We start from the raw sequence: 27139 nt of genomic DNA on the forward strand, positions 1-27139 counted from the left end.
TCAATTTTAATGCTCGATATCAATAAATAAAAAAGTTCATATTTTGGAGCCATTAAAAGAACATGTTAACTTTTAAAGAAAAAAACCTAACACTTTGATAATTTGTTAGTAACAAAACAAACGTCCAAATGTAAGGACTTAAAAGCTTCAAACATAAAAAAAGTTAAGCAGTAAAAAACATGCTAATAATTAAACATAATGGGTTTTAGACAGATAACATTTAATCATAAATCAAGGGCCATACAACTGACAACTGACTGTTGGAAAGGTAAAAACTATTCAAAATGGCATAACGACTCAGATTTAAAATCATTACATTAACTTTTAGTTCTAAAATAACCTGGAAAGAGATATATGTAATAGTATATAATAAGGGGGGGGGGGAAGTTTTGCCACTTTCGCGTAATCCGTGATTATTAGGCTAGGTTTTGATGTGAGACTAAAGGTTATTTGGTATAAAAGTTTACTTTTGGGTAGTACTTCACGTATATTTAATCATTTTTTGGATAGGTCTCCAGGTTCAGGTGCTGCAGGCTGGAAGGTGGTTTCTGGACAGGTAAAAAAAATTTAGAATTTTTGTTTGAAGAGTTAGAGATCAAATTATTAAACAAAATATGCATCTTTATGGATATTTTGACATATCAGAAGAAAAAAATAAAATCGGCCTCCAGGTTCAGGTTCTGCAGGCCTCCAGGTCCACTCTGGACAGGTAAAAAACCAAGATTTTTATTTGAAGAGTTAGAGGTTAACTTATAAAACAGAATATGTATATTTTTTGATATTATTGACATATTTGAAGAAAAAATTGAAATCGACCTCCAGGTTCAGGTGCTGCAGGCCTCCAGGTCCACTCTGGACAGGTAAAAAACCAAGTTTTTTTTATTTGAAGAGTTAGAGATCAAATTATTAAACAAAATATGCATCTTTATAGATATTATTGACATATCAGAAGAAAAAATTAAAATCGGCCTCCAGGTTCAGGTGCTGCAGGCCTCCAGGTCCACTCTGGACAGGTAAAAACCCAAGTTTTTTATTTGAAGAGTTAGAGGTTAACTTATAAAACAGAATATGTATATTTTCTGATATTATTGACATAGTTGAAGAAGAAATTTAAATCGGCCTCCAGGTTCAGGTGCTGCAGGCCTCCAGGTCCACTCTGGACAGGTAAAAAACAAGTTTTTTATTTGAAGAGTTAGAGGTCAACTTATATAACAGAATATGCATCTTTATGAATATTATTGACATATCAGAAGAAAAAATTAAAATCGGCCTCCAGGTTCAGGTGCTGCAGGCCTCCAGGTCCACTCTGGACAGGTAAAAAACCAAGTTTTTTATTTGAAGAGTTAGAGGTTAACTTATAAAACAGAATATGTATATTTTCTGATATTATTGACATAGTTGAAGAAAAAATTTAAATCGGCCTCCAGGTTCAGGTGCTGCAGGCCTCCAGGTCCACTCTGGACAGGTAAAAAAAACAAGTTTTTTATTTGAAGAGTTAGAGGTCAACTTATATAACAGAATATGCATCTTTATGGATATTATTGACATATCAGAAGAAAAAATTAAAATCGGCCTCCAGGTTTAGGTGCTGCAGGCCTCCAGGTCCACTCTGGACAGGTAAAAAACCAAGTTTTTTATTTGAAGAGTTAGAGGTCAACTTATAAAACAGAATATGCATCTTTTTTGATATTTTTGACATATTTAAAGAAAAAATTAAAATCGACCTCCAGGTTCAGGTGCTGCAGGCCTCCAGGTCCACTATGGACAGGTAAAAAATCTAATTTTTTATTTGAAGAGTTAGAGGTCAACTTATAAACAGAATATGCATATTTTTTTATATAATTGACATATTTGAAGAAAAAATTAAAATCGGCCTCCAGGTTCAGGTGCTGCAGGCCTCCAGGTCAACTCTGGACAGGTAAAAAAATATAAAAAATTATTTGAAGAGTTAGAGGTAAAAATCGACCTCCAGGTTCAGGTGCTGCAGGCCTCCAGGTCCACTATGGACAGGTTAAAATCTAATTTTTTATTTGAAGAGTTAGAGGTCAACTTATAAACAGAAAATGCATATTTTTTTTTATATAATTGACATATTTGAAGAAAAAATTAAAATTGGCCTCAAGGTTTACGTGCTGCAGGCCTCCAGGTGCACTCTGGACAGGTAAAAAAAAAAAAAATTATTTGAAGAGATAGAGGTCAACTTTTAAAACAGAATATGTTATTTGACATATCTGAAGAAAAAATTAAAACCTGCCTCCAGATTCAGGTGCTTCAGGCCTCCAGGTCCACTCTGGACAGGTAAAAAATCTAACTTTTTATTTGAAGAGTTAATGGTCAACTGAATATTTGATTGTTTGATAAGCCTCATAAAACTGAATATACATTTTTTTGGATGTTATTAACATATTTAAAGAAAGGATTAAAATTGGCCTCCAGGTTCAGGTCCACTCTGGACAGGTAAAAAATTGGAATTTCTTATTTAAAGAGTTAGAGTTCAGGCTTTCATGTGAACTTTAGAGGCTATTTTCAGGTATATTTCCTATTTATTTGGTTTCCCCCCTACTTTTTTTCTATTCTATATTTATTTAAACCTGGAAGTTATCATATTCATTGAAACTTTTTGATGGATCCCAGTGACAGCTGTTGGCCGTTGGCCAGATAAATGTCCAGAAAGGTAATTTTTGAGGCCTGCAGGATCTGAACATGGAATTCGATTTAGATTTTTTCTTCAAAAATGTCAGTAATATAAAAAAGAAGCATATTCTGTTTTATAAGTTGACCTCTAACTCTTCAAATAAAATTTTTAGATTTTTTACATGTCCAGAGTGGACCTGGAGGCCTGCAGCACCTGAACCTGGAGACTGATTTTATGTTTACTTCAAAAATGTCAATAATATCAAAAAAGATGCATATTCTGTTTTATAAGTTGACCTCTAACTCTTCAAATAAAAAATTTGATTTTTTACCTTTCTAGAGTGGACCTAGAGGCCTGCAGCACCTGAACCTGGAGGCCGATTTTAATTTTTTCTTCAAATATTTCAATAACATCAAAAAAGATGCATTTTCTGTTTTGTAAGTTGTCCTCTAACTCTTCAAATAAAAAATTTGATTTTTTACCTGTCCAGAGTGGACCTGGAGGCCAGCAGCACCTGAACCTGGAGGCTGATTTTGATTTTTTCTTTAAAAATGTCAATATTATAAAAAAATATACATATTCTGTTTTATAAGTTGACCTCTAACTCTTCAAATAAAAAGTTGATTTTTTTTTACCTGTCTAGAGTGGACCTGGAGGCCAGCAGCACCTGAACCTGGAGGCTGATTTTAATGTTTTCTTTAACTATGTCAATAATATCAAAAAAGGTGCATATTCTGTTTTATAAGTTTACCTCTAACTCCTCAAATAAAAAAATTGATTTTTTTACCTGGCCAGAGTTGACCTGGAGGCCTGCAGCACCTGAACCTGAAGGCCGATTTTAATTTTTTCTTCAAATATGTCAATAATATTAAAAAATATACATATTCTGTTTTATAAGTTAACCTCTAACTCTTCAAATAAAAAACTTGATTTTTTACCTGTCCAGAGTTGACCTGGAGGCTGCAGCACCTGAACCTGGAGGCCGATTTTAATTTTTTCTTCTGATATGTCAATAACATCCATAAAGATGCATATTTTGTTTAATAATTTGATCTCTAACTCTTCAAACAAAAATTTTAATTTTTTTTTACCTGTCCAGAAACCACCTTCCAGCCTGCAGCACCTGAACCTGGAGACCTATCCAAAAAATGATTAAATATACGTGAAATACTACCCAAAAGTAAACTTTTATCCCAAATAACCTATAGTCTCACATCAATACCTAGCCTAATAATCACGGATTACGCGAAAGTGGCAAAACTTCCCCCCCCCCCTTACAATCGCTGTAAGCAAAACATTTTAGTAACATGTATTGTGCAAGTATCATAAAAAATCAAATATTACAACAAGGTTCTATAAGACAGCTAAGTCAGACATAATATATGCTTACCCGGTTGCTTTTAATATTTGCCTCCCATTCGTTTGATGAAGGAAAATTTGCCTCTAATTTATTTTTCTAATTAACTAATATTTTTTTAACAATCTAACTCTAATATTTGGTTTTAGAAATACTTGCTTAGATTTCTTTTATCTTGAAAGTATTTAATGATAGTTTTGTATTCCTGAAGAAAGTGAATGATGCCCAGCTCCACTCAACCCACGATCAAGGTCTTCTTCTATCTTGTTATTCTTCAACTCCTAATAATGAAATGTTAAACCAAACTACAATAGGAATTAGCCGGAACAAAGATGTAGATACAATAAGGTACCGTGGGGTAATTACGGTAGGGGGGGTCGATTCCAGTCACCCCTACCAACTTTTTAAAAACCGTTATTTAACGATGTTCTAAACGTTTGCGAGAGATCTTCAGAAAAGCAAAGTTGTAGTTTATTGCCTATACTTGTTACTTTTTGTCAGATAACTCCTTCTATGATTTTTTGCCCTCAAAAATGAACCAAAAAATTAGAAGAAAAAAAATTTCAAAATAGGCCGTGTTAAACCTAAAATTGTGAAAAAATGGTAAGTCCTAGCGACCTCAGGGTTTTTGTAAATGAAAACTATGGCCTTAAGTTATCGTTTGCAATTGGAGGCGTTGTTCCAACTTGATTTTTTCATTTTAAAAAAGTGGGGATATTCTGGTGAGCATTTTTTTCGTATAAGAGGGTGTTTGCGATTTTTGCGCGGTTTGGATTTTTTATGTCAAATCGGCGTTGATTAAGCTAGAAAGGTGTTAAAGGTGTCTATAGAATGGTCTTTGCATGCCCTAACAAAAAAAGGATATGGGTTCTATCTCCAATATTTAAAGTACATATTCAAGATTTTGTATTTTTCAAAATTCCTGTTGCATAAAATGTGTTGAAATATTAGAGTTAGACCCCATATCATTTCGAGTTAATTGTCAGGCATGTAATTTTGCATCTTTAGACACCTTAACCACCGAATTTTATAAAAAATCCTTAAAATTTGATGCAGATTTCAAATCTACTCCCTACATTACAATTCCGGAAAACTTATATCTCTTAATGTTCAACCTAAAATTGTGAAAAAATGGTAAGTCCTAGCAACCTCCGGGTTTTTATAAAATGAAAGACATGGCATTCATTTATCGTTTGCAATTGGAGGCGGTGTTCTAACTTGATTTTTTCATAATTTTTTTTTCGTCTAAAAAAAATGGTCTATTCTGGTCACTTTTTTAACTTTTTTTTTATTACTGTATTTATAACTGTATAATACTCTAATGTTTTATTTAGGTGATCTGGAAGCATAAACAACCTAAATGCATGACCTAAGCTTAAATCATTGCCTTGCCTGTTGTGTGATGTACATTACTAGTCATTTTACTGCTTGTATTATGTCATGTTTTGTTGCCTAAGCTTTTCAATTGGTAAAGACACATTTTTATAGTAATGGGAAGAGTATATCACCCAAAGGAACGCCTTAAATAAAATAATTGCCTAAAGATGTATCAGCTGCATTGGCTCATGTAAGAGGGGTATGTCAATTAGAAAGACCGCTAGAAGATTTAAAATTCCATATGAAACCCTTGCATCTTTTTCTTATAAGAGGGTGTTGCGATTTTTGCGCGATTTGGATTTTTTATGTCAAATCGGCTAGGATTAAGCTAGAAAGGTGTTTAAGGTGTCTATAGAAAGCTCTTTGCATGTCCTAACAAAAACTCCCCCCTTATATGGGTTCTATCTCCAAGATTTAGAGTACATATTTAAGATTTTGTATTTTCAAAATTCCTGTTGCATAAAATGTGTTGAAATATTAGAGTTAGACCCCATATCATTTCGAGTTAATTGTCAGGCATGTAATTTTGCATCTTTAGACACCTTAACCACCCTTGTAGGTCAATCCTAGCCAATTTGAGACAAGAAAAAATGTATCAAAAACTGCTGTCAAAACTGGCAGGATTTTTAAAATTAAAAATTTTTGGGGAAAATATAATTTTTGTCAAGAAATTCCAAGACCTGCAAATCAGAAATTGCCTCTAATTTATGTATAAAGCTTAAAAAAAACCTAATCATATAATAAAAAGTATGATTTTTTTTTTTAAGTTTGCATGAAAAAAATTGATGTTTTTTTTTTGCGATTTTACTGACTTTTTTAAAATGGGGAAAATGTCAAAAAATTGTCTGATCTGCATGCGACTAGTACCGTTAGAAAGCTAATGACCTTAGCTTTCTACTCATAGTTTAAAATGTTAAAAAAAATATATTTTATGGGGGTGTTCCACCCCCCCCCCCCCCCCCAAAGTCAACTGACCGTAATAGCCCCACCGGTGGGGTTATTCCGGTATAGGCCAACCGCCGCCCTTTAAACCGATTTTTGACTGACTTCTAGTTGCGAGATCTTAACGGGACCAAGACAGGCATCTTCATTATTGCCATATCTTTCATTTGCACTCTTAAAAACCGGAAAAAGTTTTTGGGAAGTATGTTTTTTTAAGTTAAAGCAAAAAATTGACCGTAATAACCCCGCACTACCCTATAAAGCTTAAAAAAAACATAATCATATATAATAAAAAGTAGTAAGGGGGGGGAAATTTCGGTTTTTTTGAAAAAAAATGGGGTAAATATTAATATTTTCAAATGAAACCAAGACCAGTAGAAAGCTTACGGAAAGGACTATCAGGTCCTAAAAGGACATTATCCTAGGACTTTTAAAAGTTGGCCGAAATTGACCGCAAAAAAGTTACCGATATTTCCCCACCACCGGGGGAAATATCGGTAATTTTTTTCAACCTAAAAAAAATCAATGAAAAACGGCCAAACGGCCAGTCGAACATAAATAATCATAATTAGTATAGGTTATAGGGATTATCCACAAAAAGTTTCATAATGATCAGACTATTCCTTCTATGTTAAAAATGAATTTTTTTGTAAGACGCGAATTTTCGATTTTTTTTTTCGAAATTTTTTTTTTTTTAAACTTAAAATTAATATAAGAAAAAAACGTATTTTATTACTTTTTAGGCCTGATCCTAAAAAAGCTCACATTGAACTATAGATTTAGCCCAAAAAACATGAAAATTGATTAAAAATTGACCTCAAAAATTGAATTTGAAGCAAAAGTGTCATCTTTGCAAAAAATCTTGACTACATTTTAACCTTAAAAAAATCGATGAAAAAAGGCCAAACGACCAAACAAGCGTAATAAATCATAATTAGTATAGGTGATTGGGATTAACCACAAAAAAATTCATAAAGATCGGACTATTCCTCCTATGTCAAAAATATTTTTTTTTCAAAGGACCAGAAATTTTGATTTTTTCCTCACAAAATTTTGATTCAAAAAATAAAATTATTTTTTTTTTTGTTTTTTATCTGTTCTATTCATTTTTAGGCCTAATTCTTAAAAAGTCCATATGGAATAAATAGATTTGACAAAAGAAAACACTTTGAGACCCAATAAGTACCCTTAATATTCATCTCACAAAAAAATCTTTTATACTTTTTTGTAGGCAATTTAATAAGGAACAAATTTGCTTTTATGTTTTTTTCTGTCATTTGAAAGGAACATGGAGAAAAAGGTCATTTAATGAAGGTAGGTCGAAATTACCGAGAATAGCCCCTTACCGAAACTCCCCCCCCCTTACCCTATGATTTTTCTTTAAAAGTTGGCATGAAAAAGTTTTTTTTTGCGATACGACCGACTTTTTTCAAATGGGGAAAAAGTGGTAAAAAATTGTCCGATCTGCATGCGACTAGTACTGTTAGAAAGATAATGATCTCAGCTTTCCACTCATAGTTTAAAATGTTCAGAAAAAATTAATTTAAGGGGGTGTACCCCCCCCCCCCCAAGGCAAGTTAACGGAATTTGCGATCAAAAAAAACGGAAAAAGTTTTTGGGAAGTATGTTTTTTTTAGGTTGAAGCAAAAAAGTGACCGGAATAACCCAACGGTACCCTATTTTAAAATCAAAATATGAATAAGATTATAATTCAAACATGCTAACTCACCTGAAGTGTATTGACGAATTTGTTATAATCATCTTGTTGTGGAACAGCTAATTGCTCTCCTATGTCATACACCCAAATCTTACCAAGATCATCACCTATAATAAATTGAGGAAAGGTAAGTTTATACACAATACTGAGGTGAATTCTTTAAAAATTTGATATCGGTTCAGCGGTTAGTGTGATCCTTAGGGACAGACAGAAAAGACACAGATCCTGTTACTTTCGACTTTTTGTTGAATAGCGGCTACCCTTAGAGAGTTCTTAAGAATACTTAAGGTGAAATGGGATTCGACCCACATCACAATTTTCAATTTTAGTTTAAAAAGAAAAAGTAAAAGTAAAAACAACATTTTACATAAAGATGTAGCTTTCTATTTTGAATATCATTAACAGTAAAAATAATGATTAATTGAATTATTCTTCTAGATTATGTTTAGTTGAGATCAGTTATATTGTGTGATTCGATGTAAAATGTTCAATCTTTTTGTCTTTTTAGAAGGTGTAAATAAAGTCATATTCATAAAACATTAAAATTAGTATTATAAATCATGAAATCAACCACCATAAATATAAGAATGCATAACTGTTTGCGAGGAAAATAAAATTTTGTAACTGATATGATTCCACAATACCTAGTGTTTATACATTAAGGGTTTTTGGTAAATTAAGGTTTGAGAGGTATGAATTTTTATTAAATTCAAATAAAAAAATATCTTTACAATAAAAATTCATTGCGTTATCGACCAATCCCTATATCAGATGACTAGCGGCTATGCCCCTAGAGGCCTCTAGGGACACGTAAAATTGTTTTTGTCAATATGTATGTTAATCATCTAGGTATTTACCAAAAATATTTTTTTCTCCGCTAGTAACAAAAATCTCCGCGATTTATCTTGATAGGGTGGTGGTATCCTCCCCCAAAATAGCTATAAACCTTCCCAGTACCTATGATAAGCTACTCTGTAAAGGAAAACCAAATCGGTTCAACGGTTAGCGAGATCCTTCGGTACAAACAGACACACAGACAAACAAACATCCTGTTACTTTATTATCTTTACTAGCGGCTTTGCCCCAAGATGTTTGATCAAACCAATTTTCCGTATTTTAGATTTAAAAGAAAAAATTTAAAAAAAATTTTAATTTTAGTTTTAAAAAGAAAAAAAAAATTTTATTTTTTTGGGGTTTTTTTATTTTTTATTTTTTGGGGGGGTTGGGGGTGTCCCACCCCCAAGAAAATAGTTATAAACCTTCCCGGGACCTATGAGAAGCTACCTTGTTAAGGAGAACCTGTTCGGTTCAGCGAGATCCTTCGGTACAGACACACAAACACACACACAGACATCCTGTTACAGACAAAAAACGCTTACTACTTTATATAAGCCTTATACTAAAGTAACAGGATGTTTGTCTGTGTGTTTGTACCGAAGAATCTCGCTAACCGCTAAACCGATTGGGTTCTCCTTAACAGGGTAGCTTCCCATAGGTCCCGGGAAGGTTTATAACTATTTTCTTGGGGGGTGGGACACCCCCAACCCCCCAAAATATTAAAAATACCCCTCCAAAAAATCAAAAATGATAGGGGGACACCCCCCCCAAAAAAAAAAATTTACACCCCCCAAAAATATTTTTTTAAAATTTTTCTTTTAAAATATAAAATAAGAAATTGGGTTATCAAATTCGACTCCCCCATCCTCAAGTGCCCCTAGAGGATGTTTGTCTGTGTGTTTGTCTGTATGTTTGTACCAAAGGATCTCGATAACCGCTGAACCGATCGGGTTCTCCTTAAAAGGGTAGCTTCCCATAGGTCCCGGGAAGATTTATAACTATTTTCTTGGGGGGTGGGACACCCCCAACCCCCCAAAATATTAAAAATACCCCTCCAAAAAATTAAAAATGATAGAGGGACACCCCCCCCCAAAAAAAAAATTTACACCCCCCCAAAATATTTTTTTAAATTTTTCTTTTAAAATATAAAAAAAGAAAGGAGGATGTGCTTAAGGACCATTTGGGCAGGGGGGGGGGGGGTTTACTCGAGAACCCTTAGAGCTAGAGGGAGCTAATTTTGGATTTAAAGGAAGCCTGCAAGAAATACCACGCTTTAACTGCTGAAAGACTGCCACAAGTAGACCAAATACCCCAAATTTGAAGCCTTCAGCTTCTATAACAAAAAAGTTCTAGGCATTTTAAAATGACATTTTATGTACAATGGAAATTTTGAAAGAATTGCAATGCTCATGTTGAAAACTTTAAAATTAAACTACGTGGCCTAGAAACAAAATTATAAGCTTATTTTTGTCATAAATTTAGGTTTCCAGTAACTAATTATATTTTTACAATAAAAATACCCATTTTTATAGTCAAAATCATTAAAAAAAAATAAGTTTTACTTGCGTTGTACCGAATGTACTGTAGCCAATCAGAAGGCTGAATCAGCTTAACAACCAATCACAGCTAAGCTTGTATTAGTTTACCCCTTTGTTTCCGCTATGATTTTCGTTTAAAAATGCAATTTAAATCGATTTTTTTTCATAGATTTTGACTATGAAATGTGGTGTTTTTATTGTAAAAATGTAATCAGTTACAGGCAATCTAAGTTTCTGACAAAGATAAGGTTATAATTTTATGTCTAGGCAACGTAATTTAATATTGTTTTTTCTTTTATGAGCATTGGAAATCTTTCAAAAATTCCATTGTACATAAAATGCTATTTTGAAATGCCTAGAACTTTTTTGTTATTGAAGCTGAAGGCTTATATAATTTGGGGTATTGGGTCTTCTTGTGGCAGTCTTTTAGCAGTTAAAGCGTGTTATTTCTTGCAGGCGTCCTTTAAGCTTCTATGGGGCCAAAGTTACTTTTAAAATTATCGTCGACCCCCCACCCCCCCCCAAAAAAAAATTTTTTTTGGGGGGGGGTAAAAATTTTTTTTATTGCATTTCTCGCCGAATTAGGTAATTTGGAATCATTTGAGACCATGTTATTTTTTTCAAAAATTTTTCGCCTTACAAGCAACCCTGCGGGGGGGACTTTTTCATTCATTTTTTTCAAATTCTCGTTTATGAAGGTATATCTTAAATACAGTATGCTACTCTCTTAGTTTTAGAGATAATTGGATGAAATCTTTTGGGCTGGGTCACTAAGGGGGGGGGGGAAGTTTGTACAGTTATAGGAAATGAAATTCAGTATAAAAGTTTGGGAGGGCCGTGTGGGCTTGTTTTTATAGTTATCAACCTTATCCTTTTTGTAGGCTTTCTTATATGACTGGATGTACACATAAAACATCAATTGGATGAAATCTTTTTGATTGTGTCACTAATTACCCCAAGTTTTGGTATCTTTAAAAAAAAACGGCGGCGGGACCGCCGCTCCCGCCGTTTTCCGCCGCCACCAAAAAAGAAATTTTTTATTGCATTTCTCGCCGAATTAGGCAATTTGGAATCATTTGAGACCATGTTATTTTTTCAAAAATTTTTCCCCTAACAAGCAACCCTGCGGGGGGGACTTTTTCATTCATTTTTTTCAAATTCTCGTTTATGAAGGTATATCTTAAATACAGTATGCTACTCTCTTAGTTTTAGAGATAATTGGATGAAATCTTTTGGGCTGGGTCACTAAGGGGGGGGGGGGAAGTTTGTACAGTTATAGGAAATGAAATTCAGTATAAAAGTTTGGGAGGGCCGTGTGGGCTTGTTTTTATAGTTATCAACCTAATTCTTTTTGTAGGCTCTCTTATATGACTGGATGTACACATAAAACATCAATTGGATGAAATCTTTTTGATTGTGTCACTAATTACCCCAAGTTTTGGTATCTTTAAAAAAAAACGGCGGCGGGACCGCCGCTCCCGCCGTTTTCCGCCGCCACCAAAAAAGAAATTTTTTATTGCATTTCTCGCCGAATTAGGCAATTTGGAATCATTTGAGACCATGTTATTTTTTCAAAAATTTTTCCCCTAACAAGCAACCCTGCGGGGGGGACTTTTTCATTCATTTTTTTCAAATTCTCGTTTATGAAGGTATATCTTAAATACAGTATGCTACTCTCTTAGTTTTAGAGATAATTGGATGAAATCTTTTGGGCTGGGTCACTAAGGGGGGGGGGGGGGGGGAAGTTTGTACAGTTATAGGAAATGAAATTCAGTATAAAAGTTTGGGAGGGCCGTGTGGGCTTGTTTTTATAGTTATCAACCTAATTCTTTTTGTAGGCTCTCTTATATGACTGGATGTACACATAAAACTTTGAAAATTGAATTTCGGCACTTTCCTTCTTGGGGCTTGTGGAGCACAAAAACCCCCCAAACGCTAAAAATATGCGTTCTGAGCTTATTTTTAAAGATATCAACCTGATTTTTTAAAAAATAATACTTTTTTAACGGTAACCACGGGATTGAACCCACACGGGATTGAACCCAACGGGATTGAACCCACGGAATTGAACCCACACGGGATTGAACCCAACGGGATTGAACCCAACGGGATTGAACCCAACGGGATTGAACCCAACGGGATTGAACCCAACGGGATTGAACCCAACGGGATTGAACCCACAGGATTGAACCCATGGAATTGAACCCGCACGGGATTGAACCCAATGGAATTGAACCCACAAAGGTGTAGGTTTCCCCCAATTTTTTTTCTTTAATTTTTTTGGGGGTTTAAGTCTCCTCTTCCAATTTTTTTTCTTAAATTTTTGGGTGGTGTAAGTCTTCCCCCAAATTATTTATTTTTTCTTTTTTAATTTTTTGGGGGTTGTAAGTCTCCCCCTCCATTTTTTTGTTCAATTTTTTGGCGGGTTTAAGTCTCTGCACCCAATTTTTTTTTTTTTTGGGGGGGTTGTAAGTCTTCCCCTCCAATTTTTTTATTTTTTTTCAATTTTTTGAGGGGTTTAAACTCCCCTCCCAAATTATTTTTTTCTTGATTTTTTGGGGGTTGAGAAAAAAAAATTTGGTGGGGAAGGCTCTCAACCCCCAAAAATTTAAGAAAAAAAATTGGAAGAGGAGACTTAAACCCCAAAAAAAATTGAAGAAAAAAAATTGGGGGAAACCTACACCTTTGTGGGTTCAATCCCATTGGGTTCAATCCCGTGCGGGTTCAATTCCGTGGGTTCAATCCCGTGGGTTCAATCCCGTGTGGGTTCAATCCCGTTGGGTTCAATCCCATTGGGTTCAATCCCGTGCGGGTTCAATTCCGTGGGTTCAATCCCGTTGGGTTCAATCCCGTTTGGGTTCAATCCCGATGGAACCTTTTTTAACATAACTGAATCAACGAACAATTACAGATTTCATTTTGGGACTTTCCTTCTAGGGGCTTGTGGAGCAAAAGACCCCCAAAAACTAAAAATATGCGTTCTGAGCTTATTTTTAAAGATATCAACCTGATTTTTTTTAAATAATACTTTTTTAACATAACTGAATCAACGAACCATTACAGATTTCATTTTGTGACTTTCCCTATAGGGGCTTGTGGAGCAAAAGACCCCCAAAAACACTAAAAATATTGGTTCTGATCTTATTTTTAAAGATATCAACCTGATTTTTTTTATGGAAACTTTTTTAACATAGCCGAACTAAGAAACCATTACAGATTTAATTTTAGGATTTTCCTTCTAAGGGCTTGTGAAGCAAAAGACCCCCAAAAACACTAAAAATATATCGTTCTGAGCTTATTTTTAAAGATATCAACCTGATTTTTTAAAGGAAACTTTTAGAACATAGCCATTACAGATTTAATTTTAGGACTTTCCTTCTAAGGGCTTGTGAAGCAAAAGACCCCCATAAACACTAAAAATATAAGTTCTGAGCTTATTTTTAAAGATGTCAACCTGATTTTAAAAAAAAACTTTCTTAACATACCTGAATTAAGGAACCATTACAGATTTCATTTTGTACTTTCCTTTTAGGGGCTTTTGAGCAAAAGAACCACAAAACACTAAAAATATTAGTTCTGAGCTTATTTTTAAAGACATCAACCTGATTTTTAAAAAATAATACTTCTTTAACATAACCAAACTAAGAAACCATTACAGATTTCATTTTCGGACTTTCCTTCTAGGGTCTACTGGAGCAAAAGACCCCCAAAACACTAAAAAATATTGGGACTTTCCTTCTAGGGGCTTGTGGAGCAAAAGAACCACAAAACACTAAAAATATTAGTTCTGACCTTATTTTTAAAGATATCAACCTGATTTTTTTAAGAACACTTTTTTAACATAACCGAACTTGGTACCTAACTTTTACAGATTTCATTTAGGGACTATCCTTCTAGAAGCTAGTGGGGCAAGAGACCCCCAAAAAGTATTATGTTAAAAAAAGTATTATTTTTTAAAAAACCAGGTTGATATATTTAAAAATAAGCTCAGAACTCATACTTTTAGTGTTTTTGGGGGTCTTTTGCTCCACAAATCACAAGAATAAAAGTCCCAAAATGAAATCTGTAATAGTACGTTGATTCGGTTATGTTAAAAAAGTATTATTTAAAAAAAATCAGGTTTATATCTTTAAAAATAAGCTCAGAACTCATATTTTTAGTGTTTTTGGTGGTCTTTTGCTCCACTAGACCCTAAAAGGAAAGTACAAAATGAAATCTGTAATAATTCCTTAATTCAGGTATGTTAAGAAAGTTTTTTTTTAAATCAGGTTGACATCTTGAAAATAAGCTCAGAACTCATATTTTTAGTGGTTTAAGGGTCGTTTGCTCCACAAGCCCCTAGAAGGAAAGTCCCAAAATGAAATCTGTAATGGTTTGTTGATACGGTTATGTTAAAATAGTATTATTAAAAAAATCAGGTTGATATCTTTAAAAATAAGCTTAGAACTCTTAATTTTAGTGTTTTGGGGGGTCTTTTGCTCCACAAGCCCCTAGAAGAAAAGTCCCAAATGAAATCTGTAATGGTTCGTTGATTCGGTTATGTTAAAAAAGTATTATTTAAAAAAATCAGGTTGATATCTTTTAAAATAAGCTTAGAACTCATATTTTTAGTGTTTTGGGGGGATCTTTTGCTCCACAAGCCCCTAGAAGGAAAGTCCCAATATGAAATCTGTAATGGTTCGTTGATTCGGTTATGTTAAAAAAGTATTATTTAAAAAAAATCAGGTTGATATCTTTAAAAATAAGCTCAGAGCTCATATTTTTAGTGTTTGGGGGGTTTTTGTGCTCCACAATTTTCAAAGTTTTATGTGTACATCCAGTCATATAAGAGAGCCTACATAAAGAATTAGGTTGATAACTATAAAAATAAGCCCACACGGCCCTCCCAAACTTTTAGTGTTTGGGGGGTTTTTGTGCTCCACAAGCCCCAAGAAGGAAAGTCCCAAAATGAAATCTGTAATGGTTCGTTGATTCAGTTATGTTAAAATAGTATTATTTAAAAAAAATCAGGTTGATATCTTTAAAAATAAGCTCAGAACTCATATTTTTAGCGTTTGGGGGGTTTTTGTGCTCCACAAGCCCTAAAAGGAAAGTACCACAATGAAATCTGTAATGGTTCGTTGATTCAGTTATGTTAAAAAAGTATTATTTTTAAAAAATCAGGTTGATATCTTTAAAAATAAGCTCAGAACTCATATTTTTAGCGTTTGGGGGGTTTTTGTGCTCCACAAGCCCCAAGAAGGAAAGTGCCGAAATTCAATTTTCAAAGTTTTATGTGTACATCCAGTCATATAAGAGAGCCTACAAAAAGAATTAGGTTGATAACTATAAAAATAAGCCCACACGGCCCTCCCAAACTTTTATACTGAATTTCATTTCCTATAACTGTACAAACTTCCCCCCCCCCTTACCCCAACTATTGGTATCTTTAAAAAAAACGGCGACGGGACCGCCGCTCCCGCCGCCTTTTCCGTCGCCACCAAAAAATTAGGCAATTTGGAATCATTTGAGTTCATGTTATTTTTTCAAAAATTTTTCCCCTTACAACCAACCCTGCGGGGGGACTTGGTTATTTTTTTCAAATTCTCGTTTATAAAGGTATATCTTAAATACAATATGCTACTCCCTTAGTTTTAGAGATAATTGGATGAAATCTTTTTGATTGTGTCACTTATTACCCCAAGTTTTGATATCTTTAAAAAAAAACGGCGGCAGGACCGCTGCTCCCGCCGTCCGCCGCCGTTTTCCGTTTTGAAAAAAATAACATGGTCTCAAATGATTCCAAATTGCCCAATTCAGCAAGAAATGCAATATAAAAAAATTTTTTGGTGGCGGACAGCGGGAGTGGCGGTCCCGCCGCCGTTTTTTTTTTAAAGATACCAAAACTTGAAGTAATTAGTGACACAATCAAAAAGATTTCATCCAATTATCTCTAAAACTAAGATACCAAAACTTGGGGTAATTAGTGACACAATCAGGGTTTCGAATCTGCATTGATTTTTTGCGGATCCGGATCCTCAAAATTTGGTCAGTGCGGATCCAGATCCGGATCCAGATCCTACCAGATCCGATTCCGGATCCTTGACAATAAAAATAAAATCACCAAACCTTTCAAAAAATATTTATTCTTAATTCAAAGTCAAAAATACTTTTATTTTTCAAGTCTTACCCTAAACCTTAAAGATTGGCTCTCATCAAGAGAATGTCTGAGATTTTATATAAATTTAATCCAAGGATCCGGATCCGGATCCTTGGACTCGAAAATATGCGGATCCTTGATGATCCGGATCCAGATCCGGATCCAAAACCCTGGACACAATCAAAAAGATTTCATCCAATTATCTTTAAAACCAAGAGAGTAGCATACTGTATTTAAGATATACCTTCATAAACGAAAATTTGAAAAAAATGACAAAGTCCCCCCCGCAGGGTTGCTTGTTAGGGGAAAATTTTTTGAAAAAATAACATGGTCTCAAATGATTCCAAATTGCCTAATTCGGCGAGAAATGCAATAAAAAATTTCTTTTTTGGTGGCGGCGGAAAACGGCGGCGGACGGCGGGAGCGGCGGTCCCGCCGCCGTTTTTTTTTTAACGATACCAAAACTTGGGGTAATTAGTGACACAATCAAAAAGATTTCATCCAATTATCTTTAAAACTAAGAGAGTAGCATACTGTATTTAAGATATACCTTCATAAACGAGAATTTGCTTGTAAGGCGAAAAATTTTTGAAAAAAATAACATGGTCTCAAATGATTCCAAATTACCTAATTCGGCGAGAAATGCAATAAAAAAAATTTTATCCCCCCCCAAAAAAAAAATTTTTTTTTGGGGGGGGGGGGGGTGGGGGGTCGACGATAATTTTAAAAGTAACTTTGGCCCCATAGAAGCTTAAATCCAAAATTAGCTCCCTCTAGCTCTAAGGGTTCTCGAGTAAACCCCCCCCCCCCCCTGCCCAAATGGTCCTTAAGCACATCCTCCTTTGGTTATCAAATTCGACTCCCCCATCCTCAAGTGCCCCTAGAGGATGTTTGTCTGTGTGTTTGTCTGTATGTTTGAACCAAAGGATCTCGATAACCGCTGAACCGATCGGGTTCTCCTTAACAGGGTACCTTCTCATAGGTCCCAGGAAGGTTTATAACTATTTTGGGGGAGGGTACCACCACCCTCCCAAGAGAAATCACAATAAATCGAAATTTTTTCTTCTCGAATAGACTCCTACGTAACATTGCAAAGTATCGTAGAAATTTGATAGAGACTCCTTCGCAAAATTGAAAGGTATCGTAATATTTTTTTAAAACTTCAAACATTTAAAGTGCCACTAGAGGCGTAGCCGCTAATAAGGATATATTCCACTGCTGACACCAAAATTCAAAGAGTGTTACGAACACAAGGACAAATTGAAGTAAAAGCATTAAAATATTAATAAACATCTTACCAGCCGCCACATGCAGACCAGATTGAGTCCAGGTGATACGGTTAAGTGCTGCACCATTCTCAATATCAGCTGAAGCTGTGGCAACCTCAGTGTCCTTGTTTAGATTCCATAAATCAAGTCGCCCTGTTCCATCTACTGTAGCAAACATAGCTGGATGAATAGGTGACCAAGCAACATCATAAACATAATCTCCATTATCTTCAAAAGAGTAAAGTGGTTTGTTTTCCTTTAATGACCATAACTTTACAGTCCAGTCAATGGATGAAGAAAGGAATAGATGAGAAAAGTCCAAATGCCCTTGTCCATTGTGTGTATCTATTCCAGTAACAGGAGCCTGGTGCCCTTCAAAAACGTCTAGAACGCCAGCTCTAGAGCCATGTCTGCAAGCAGTGTATATATTTCCTTCTTCCGAACCAACCAAAAAATTGTTGACATCATTTTGTGGGAAAGTTAGACAAGTGGTAGCTACAGCTTTAGCTTGCTTATGCTGAAGCTCAAGTGTTTCTTGCGGCTGGGCAAGCATATCAAGACTCCAGCTACACATCTTCCCGTCAGTGCTAATAGTTATTAAGTTATGTGCATTTTGTGTACCAACAACCTTAGCACAGTACACTGGATGCGTATGTGCGCTTGCTGACAGAGGTGACCTCTGAACAGGAGTTCTTTTATTGTTTCTATTATCCCAGAGGACAATTTGGCCACTATATGTACCACCAAGAATTAGATTGGGATGAAAACGAGCAAAGACTGCAGTCATAACTGGGGACTGGCAATGGAAAATATATTCAGGGGTTGTTTTCTTGTACCTGGTATTCCAGACAAGGCAGACACCGTCAGGTTCATGAGGAGCCTCTGGATTGTTATTGTAGCTGGCAACAAGCAGTTCTGGAAACTGAGTCGACCAGTCCATGGAAGTAATAACTCGGTTCTTCGACCAACGATCATCATAGAAAAATCTGTTCAGCGAAAGTTTGCCACCAGATTTATCTTCAAGAGCTTCACCATCATCATAACCCCCTGTGTAATCTAAAAACACATTTATATCTTCAGCAAGAGCACGTTCCATTACTTTTGTTGCGCGATCAAAAAACTTTTGGAAAGGCTGAGACATCATAATCACACTTTTTTCTTCCTCACTTAAATCCTTCTTTTTTCTTTCCTCTTCCAATTTCTTTTTGTCTTCTTCTTCTTTGGTAGTTGCTGGTTTGACGTCCTTAACTTCGGGCATTCCATGTGGTAGAATACCAGGTGGTAGCTTGCTCAAATATCCGGAAGGTGATCCACTGCTTGGAGAACCTAATACAGAAGGACAGGTAATTTTTAGGATATTTTAACTATATACAAATATAAAAATCAGCAGGATATAGTGGTTTCTGGCGGCATCCGTGGTTTCGCTGCGGGTTTTTTTAACAATTTTTTTTATTGTACCCAATTACCTATATTATTCTAAAGGGGGGAGGCGGATGTGCCACTTTTTGAAACCAAAAGTAAAACGGGAGGGGGTTGGTCGATTATCATCCTTTGTCTCTAGGGGGGCATAGCCGCTAGTCATCTCATTTAGCATTAGATCCTTTTTCCTTGCATAAAGGGCGCTGGCATTTATGCTTTTCCCCCCCGTAAAGATAGGTATTATAACGGGTTTAGTTGGGAAGTGTCTTTGGCCCCCTAGAGGCGAAGGATGATAATCGACCAACCCCCTCCCGCAAAACCCCATTTTTTAGTTTAAAAAAATTGGGGGGGGGATTTTTTTAGGGGCGATTTTCGTGGTAATACCCTCCCCTAAAATAGTTTTAAAAAACCTTTCGGAGACCTATTAGAAGATTGGTGTTAAGGAGAACCCGATCGGTTCAGCGATTAGGGAAATCCTTCGGTACAAACATTCAAACAAACAGACAGACATCCTGTTACTTTATTATAAGGATTTAAAACTAAAATTTTTTAAAATAATTTCTTTGATCATGTTTGGCAATTTGGAAAAAATAATTTGAAAAATGTACTGAACTATAAATAAAATTAGATAATTCTAAAATCTGAGAAATTGAACTGTAACTGAAAAGTCATCAGGATCAATCTTTAATGAAAAACTTTATTACCCAATCCTGGGAGAGAATCCTCTTCATACCCATCATCCAGATCATCATAAGTGAGAGTGTAATAATCAAACCCTGCAAGTCTGCTTCCCCTGGAGGGTATGGCATCTCCTCCTGATTCCTCAGTTTGTGTGTTCTTAGAATATGATACATTCTCCTTGGGTGGTATATTTGTTGCTTGAACAGATACTACAGACAATTGAAGCTTCTTTCGTCTAAAAGTAAACAGTTTAGAAAAAGATTCTTTAACTTCTTCTAAGGGGAGGGAGTGACACATTGGCGTAAATCATGAACCTGTGCATACCTTGACAAACGAGAATTTAAAGAAATATGAAGGGAATTACTCTCACTCTCAAATAATTCCAAATCACTTATTCAGCGATAAATGTAAAAACATTTTTTGTGGCGATGAAAAACGGCAGTGAACAGCGTGGGCAGTCGTCCCGTCGCTGTTTTTCATGAAAGTTACATAAAACTTTTATTGTTTCAACCAAAAAGATTTTACCTACCCATTTACTTCTAAAACTAAGGGAGTAGCACACAAAATAAAATTACTGGTATGTCGTGTAACGAGACGCCACAATTCCCCCACCCTTTATTATGTTACCCTGTGCTATTATGAATACCTATTTAAATGCTGAATCACAAAAGCATACTTTTTCAATATACTAGCGGCTTCGCCCCTAGCCTCTAGGGGCTTCGCCCTATATAGTTGTGGAAAGTCAACCCTGCTTAAAAGAAATATTCAAAAAAATTATTCTTTGTTTAATTACTCTGTGGTAAAATTAAACCCAGGCTGTGCGCTTTATGCACAAAAAGGGGGGGGGGGAAATGTGGTGACTCGTGCCACGACATACCAGCAATTTTATTTTGGGTGCTACTCCCTTAGTTTAAGAGATAATTGGATGAAATCTTTTGGGCTGGGTCAGTAATTACCCCAACTATTGGTATCTTTAAAAAAAACGGCGGCGGGACCGCCGCTCCCGTCGCCCACCGCCGTTTTCCGCCGCTACCAAAAAAACGGCGGCGGGACCGCCGCTCCCGCCGTCCGCCGCCGTTTTCCGCCGCCATCAAAAATTTTTTTTTTTGCATTTCTCGCCGAATTAGGCAATTTGGAATCATTTGAGACCATGTTATTTTTTTCAAAAATTTTTCCCCTTACAAGCAACCCTGCGGGGGGACTTAGTCATTTTTTTCAAATTCTCGTATATCAAGGTATATCTTAAATACAGTACTTCTCCTGTGATTTTAAAGATATTGAAACAAAATCTTTTTAGGTTTAGGATGATTCCAAATTGCCTAATTCGGCGAGAAATGCAAAAAAAAAAATTTTGGTTGGCGGCGGAAAACGGCGGCGGACGGCGGGAGCGGCGGTCCCGCCGCCGTTTTTTTTGAAAGATACCAATAGTTGGGGTAATTACTGACCCAGCCCAAAAGATTTCATCCAATTATCTCTAAAACTAAGGGAGTAGCACCCAAAATAAAATTGCTGGTATGTCGTGGCACGAGTCACCACATTTCCCCCCCCCCCCCCTTTTAATTTGTACAAATTAAACCCAGGTTGTTTGCCGTATACACAAAAATTTCAATTCGTAAAAATTAAACCTAGGTTGTTCGCATACACAAAAATTAAAATTCTAATAAATATTTAAATTTTTTTTTGGGGTGGGGATTCATGGGGGCTTCGCCCCATGTTGCAGTGGGGTTCCCCCACCCCAATTACTGGGTTTTGTTTACAAAAATTAAAAAAAAATATAAAAATTTTGGAAGTGGGGATATTTTAATTTTTGGGGGGGTTGGGGTGTCCCACCCCCCAAGAAAATAGCTTAAAACCACCAGAGGACCTGTAGGTATATTCCCAGAAGGGTAGAGCCCAATTTGATCAGCAGTTACTGAAATTTTACAAAAAATGTAAAAAAAAAATTTGGGGGGGGTGGTTTTTTTATTTTTTGAGGGGGTTGGGGGTGTCCAACCCCCCAAGAAAATAGCCTAAAACCACCACAGGACCAGTAGGTATATTCCCTGAAGAGTAGAATCCGATCGGTTCAGTAGTTACCGAGATCTTAAGGGACGGAAAGACAGACGGACAGATAGACATCAAGCTACTTTGTATTATAGATAAGCTAAACCAAAAATGCCTCTTTTATAAATTAGAGGTGAAATAAGGGAATTATAATTGCAGCTCTATAGATCTGCGTAAAGAGACTGAGATATTCAAGAAGGTTTAATTCAATTTTCTTCAGCCTTTAGTCCTACAGACAATCAACGTCCATAAATCTTAATAAAATTGTGGTGGATTATGATGAGATCAAAATGTTTTTCAGCTAAGATATAACTCCTATTCTAACTTTTAACGTCGCAAGACTGGCATTGAAGATGAAAAACCAAAATCTAACAAAAAGTTGTAAAAGTAACGACTATCGGCTAGCGGCTCAGCTAATCGGCAGCCGATTTTTGAGAAAAAAACCTTTTTCTCCTACTTCAATATCCGGCCCAATACTACTACATAGCAATTTAGACATATAAATAGAACAAGGGGGGCGGGGGGGAGTTCTGACACATTTGTGTAAACCTGGTATATAGGCTTTATCTTTGGACTGAGAGGACAGGTTATTAGGGATAAAATCATTCTTATATGATAAATTAGCCAAGTTTTAGGATTTTTTGGATAGGCCTCCAGGTTCTGGAGCTCCAGGGCCTCCAGGTGGTCTTTGTACAGGTAAAAATGAAAAAAAGAATCATTTTAGTGGTGAGTCAGATCGGGGTGAGCCGAATTTCAGCCAATCACAGCGCGGAATTTCATTAAATGCTGTGCTCTCATTGGTGGAAAGTTGGCTCACCCCGATCTGGCTCACCACTAAAATGATTCAGCTCAGGTAATCAATCAAATTTCTTATATGAAGACTTAGAGGTCAACTTATAAAACAAAAAATGCATCTTTTTGAATGTTATTCACATATTCAGGGCGACCACTCCAAAACAAAAAAATATAGTATTTTTATAGTAAATTATTTAACCCATATAGTACCTATATACCTATAGTATATTTTTTTAAACTCATATAGTATGATATAGTATCGGACTTAGAATTATTAAGTAATACATAGTATATACATTAATATACATTGTACACCATCAATAATAACTCAAAGCATAGCTGTTATCAAAGCAATTTCACATATAAGAGGCTTACTCTGTGATTATTAGGCTAGGTATTAATGTGAGACTATAGGTTATTCAGGATAAAAGTTTACTTATGGTTAGTATTTCACATATATTTAATCATTTTTTAAATAGGTCTCAGGTTCAGGTGCTGCAGGCTATCTGGAAGGTGGTTTCTGGACAAGTAAATAATTTAAATATCTGTTTAAAGAGTTAGAGATCAACTTAAAAAACAAAACAAAATATGCATCTTTTTGGATGTTATTAACATAAATGAAGAAAAAATTAAAATATGCCTCCAAGTTCTGGTCTTGCAGGCCTCCAGGTCCACTCTGGACAGGTTAGATATTTTTTTATTTAATGAGTTAAAGGCCAACTAATAAAACATCTTTTGAATGCTATTAACATATCTAAGAAAATATTTAAATCGGCCTCCATGTTTTGGTCCTGTAGGCCTCCATGTCCACTCTGGACAGGTGAAAAATTAAAATTTCTTATTTGAAAAGTTAGAGGTTAACTTATAAAAAAGAATATGCATCTTTTTGGATTAACATAACATAACTGAAGAAAAAAATTAAAATCGACCTCTAAAATCTGGTCCTGCAGACTCTGGACAGGTAAAAATCAAACTTCCCTCAATTGAACAGTTAATGGTATTTTTGTTAAACAAAATGAGCTTATATTTGGATGATCTTTATATATTTGAAGGAAAAAATAAAATTTCAGGTTTAAGAGCTGCAGGCCACTCAAATTTTCAATATTGAAAAAAAAAATTTCTAAGAGGATACTACCAAACACCATAAGCATCTTTTAAGATGTTATTTACATATCTAAAGAAAAAATACAATTGACCTGCAGGTTCAGGTGCTGCAGGCTTCCATGTAGACTCTGTCCAGAGAAAACCTGAAAACCTGGAGGCCTGAACTTGAACTCTCAAATAAGAAATTTGAGTCTTTTACCTTTTCTGAATGAACCTGAACTTGGATCCCGATATGTTAATATTATCCAAGTAAATGCATATTCTGTTATAAAAATAGACCTCTAACTCTTCATATAAGAAATTTGATTGATTACCTGAGCTGGATCATTTTAGTGGTGAGCCAGATCGGGGTGAGCCAACTTTCCACCAATGAGAGCACAGCATTTAATGAAATTCCGCGCTGTGATTGGCTGAAATTCGGCTCACCCCGATCTGACTCACCACTAAAATGATTTAAAGATCCGGCTCTGTTTAGAGTGGACCTAAAGGCCTGCAGGACCTGAATCTGGAGGCCGATTTATATATTTTCTTTAGATATGGTAATAAGATCAAAAAAATACATGTTCTGTTTTATAAGTTGACCTCTAACTCTTAAAATAAGAAATTTGATTTTTTACCTGTCCAGAGTGAACCTGGAGGCCTACAGGGCTTGACCCTGGGGGCTAATTTTCAATTTTTTTTCAGATATGTCAATAACATCCAAAAAGATGCATATTCTGTTTTATAGGTTGACCTCTAACTCTTCAAACAAAAAATTGAATTTTACCAGTCCTGGTGGCCTGCAGGACCAGAACTTGGAGGCCAATATTAATTTTTTTCTCCAGATATGTTAATAATATCCTAAAAGATGCATATTCTGTTTAATAAGTTGATCTCTAAATTTTACAATTTTTTTACCTGTCCAGAAACCACCTTTTTGCCTGCAGCACCTGAACCTGGAAACTTATCCAAAAAAACATTATTTAATATTAGTGAACTACTACCCAAAAGTAAACTTTTATCCCAAATAACCTATAGTCTCACATTGATACCTAGCCTAATAATCACGGAGTAAGCGAAAGTGGTAAAACTTCCCCCTCACCCTTAAGTTAATTTTATGAAAAATAACTGATATTTAAATCATAATCACAAACAAAAATATATTTTAAGGGATTTTCTTTATCTTTTTACTGTACCTAGAGCTTTATGAATTTTTGTCGTATCACAGTATCTTTTGAGCCCCCCGCAGGGGCTAGAAATAGGAGAAGACCTACTGTGAAAATAAAACAAAACGCTCCTTAAGAGACGTTGTCACAAAACTGACAATATTCGTTTTTTTGTTATATAAATGTAATATTATATAGTATAAAGTAAATTTTAGTCAAGTAAAGGTAATAATATATAGTAAATTTTGGTCATATAGTATGATATAGTATCCAAATTCATCCTATATAGTATAAATCCTTATACTAAAGTAACAGGATGTTTGTCTGTCTGTCTGTGTGTCTGTCTGTCTGTGTGTCTGTCTGTGTGTACCGAAGGATCTCGCTAACCGCTGAACCGATCGGGTTCTCCTTAATAGGGTAGCTTCTCATAAGTCCCAGGAAGGTTTTTAACTATTTGGGGGAGGGTACCACCACCCTCCCAAGAGAAATGACAAAAAAATCAAAATTTTAAAAAACGTTTAGGAGACTTCAACGTCAAATGAAGAGATATCGTACGTAAAAAATTATAGTAGAGACTTTAAAGTGCCACTAGAGGCCTCTAGGGGCGTAGCCGCTAGTAGTATATATAGTATGCAGTGGTCGCCCTGCATATTCGAAGAAAAAACATGCATATTTTGTTTCATAAGCTGACTTCTTACTCTTAAAACAATTTTTTTTCATTTTTACCTGTACAGAGACCACCTGGAGGCCTGGAGCTCCGAAACCTGGAGGCCTATCCAAAAAATCTTAAAACTTGGGAAAATTCATCATATAAGAATGATTTTATCCCTAATAACCTTTCTTCTCAGTCCAAAGATAAAGCCTATATACTAGGTTTACGCAAATGTGTCAGAACTCCCCCCCCCCCTTAAATATTAGATCTTAAGCACAATAAGGTTCTTACTACTACATACCTGAGCCTCGGACTGTTTAAGAGTTCAGCTTTAAGACTCGTGTCTGGCGTCGTATTGTTGGACAAGTCAGACGTTAAAGAAGCTGGTAGAGAGGAAATATTATCCACCACAGCTGCAACTGGGGTAATCCCAAGACTTTCAAGGTTCTTGTCAATTTCCTGAAATATAAAAACTATTATAAATAATGTCCAATATGCATAACCAAAGGTTCTTCATTAAAATATAAAAAAAATGTTAAGTAATGTTTTCCCTATTCTCATGTAATGTTGTGAGACTTGTTTTAAAATTGAGCTTGGTAACTCACAAATAAAGGCACATTTCAAAGTGCCAAAATGAAATATGTAGTGGTAATTTTGATAAGTTATGTAAAAAATGTTTCCTTAAAAATCAGCCTGATATCTTTGAAAATAAGCTCAGAACTCAAAATTTTAGTGTTTTGGGGAGAGTTTTAACCCACTAGCCCCTAGAAAGAAAGTGCCAAAATGAAAATAAAATTCAGTAATGTCTTTAGAAATAAAAGCAAAACTCATAATTTTAGTGTTTTTTTGTGTTTTTTTTGGGGGGTGGAGGGATGATTACCCTAGTATTCCCTAGAAGGAAAGTGCCGAAAAGAAATCTGCAGTGAAGTCTTAGTTGAATAAATTACCTGTCTTTCATCTCGTCTAAGACCAGAAACAGCTGCCTGAGTGGCACTTAAGCTATCCAATGCTTCTCTTTCTTTCCTTCTTGCCTCTTTTTCAGCTCTGATCTGAGCTAATTTGGCCTTCTTTCTTTCCAACTCCGCCTTTCGGTCAGACATCTTAGTGAGGTGGGGAGCAACTGTTAAGGACTTGTCAGCCAGTATTACTTATGCACAAAAATATTCTGAAATATTAATGGGAAACAATATAAGATTTTACAGTAGCGTCCTAGGACTTGCCACATGTAAGTAATGGCTAAAGATATTACTACAATAATTGTTGTATTGTGGTTATACTGAAATTAGTCATATTATTATATATTTTAAAGTTAGTATGTTTTTCAACCTATTTTTAAAAAAATACACTATTCGAAGACATGAAGATATATTTCAATTTTAGCAATCATTTTCAATTCATTTTGTCTAAAAAAATATAGGTATGAGACATTAGATAACAGCAAATATGATCAAAGATATTAAACATACATTTATATAGAACAATGTCACAAA

General features: G+C 35.3%; 1 protein-coding gene across 1 annotated transcript; it reads right to left on the reverse strand.

The window, feature by feature from the left end:
- Positions 1–4115: 4115 nt before the first annotated feature.
- On the reverse strand, positions 4116–27063 carry LOC145328885 (cytoplasmic dynein 1 intermediate chain-like). Its single transcript, XM_080172825.1, has 6 exons — positions 26597–27063; positions 25951–26108; positions 19934–20145; positions 17841–19136; positions 8041–8135; positions 4116–4273 (listed from the first exon to the last, which is right to left on the reverse strand). Exons 1-6 carry the CDS (start codon positions 26747–26749, stop codon positions 4178–4180), a joined length of 2010 nt encoding a protein of 669 aa, XP_080028951.1. The 5' UTR covers positions 26750–27063; the 3' UTR covers positions 4116–4177.
- Between the last annotated feature and the right edge of the window lie 76 nt (positions 27064–27139).

Source organism: Acartia tonsa, chromosome 1 (assembly GCF_053477335.1).
Source record: "Acartia tonsa isolate MP-2025a chromosome 1, ASM5347733v1, whole genome shotgun sequence".
In the NCBI taxonomy this organism is placed as follows: Eukaryota; Metazoa; Arthropoda; class Copepoda; order Calanoida; family Acartiidae; genus Acartia; species Acartia tonsa.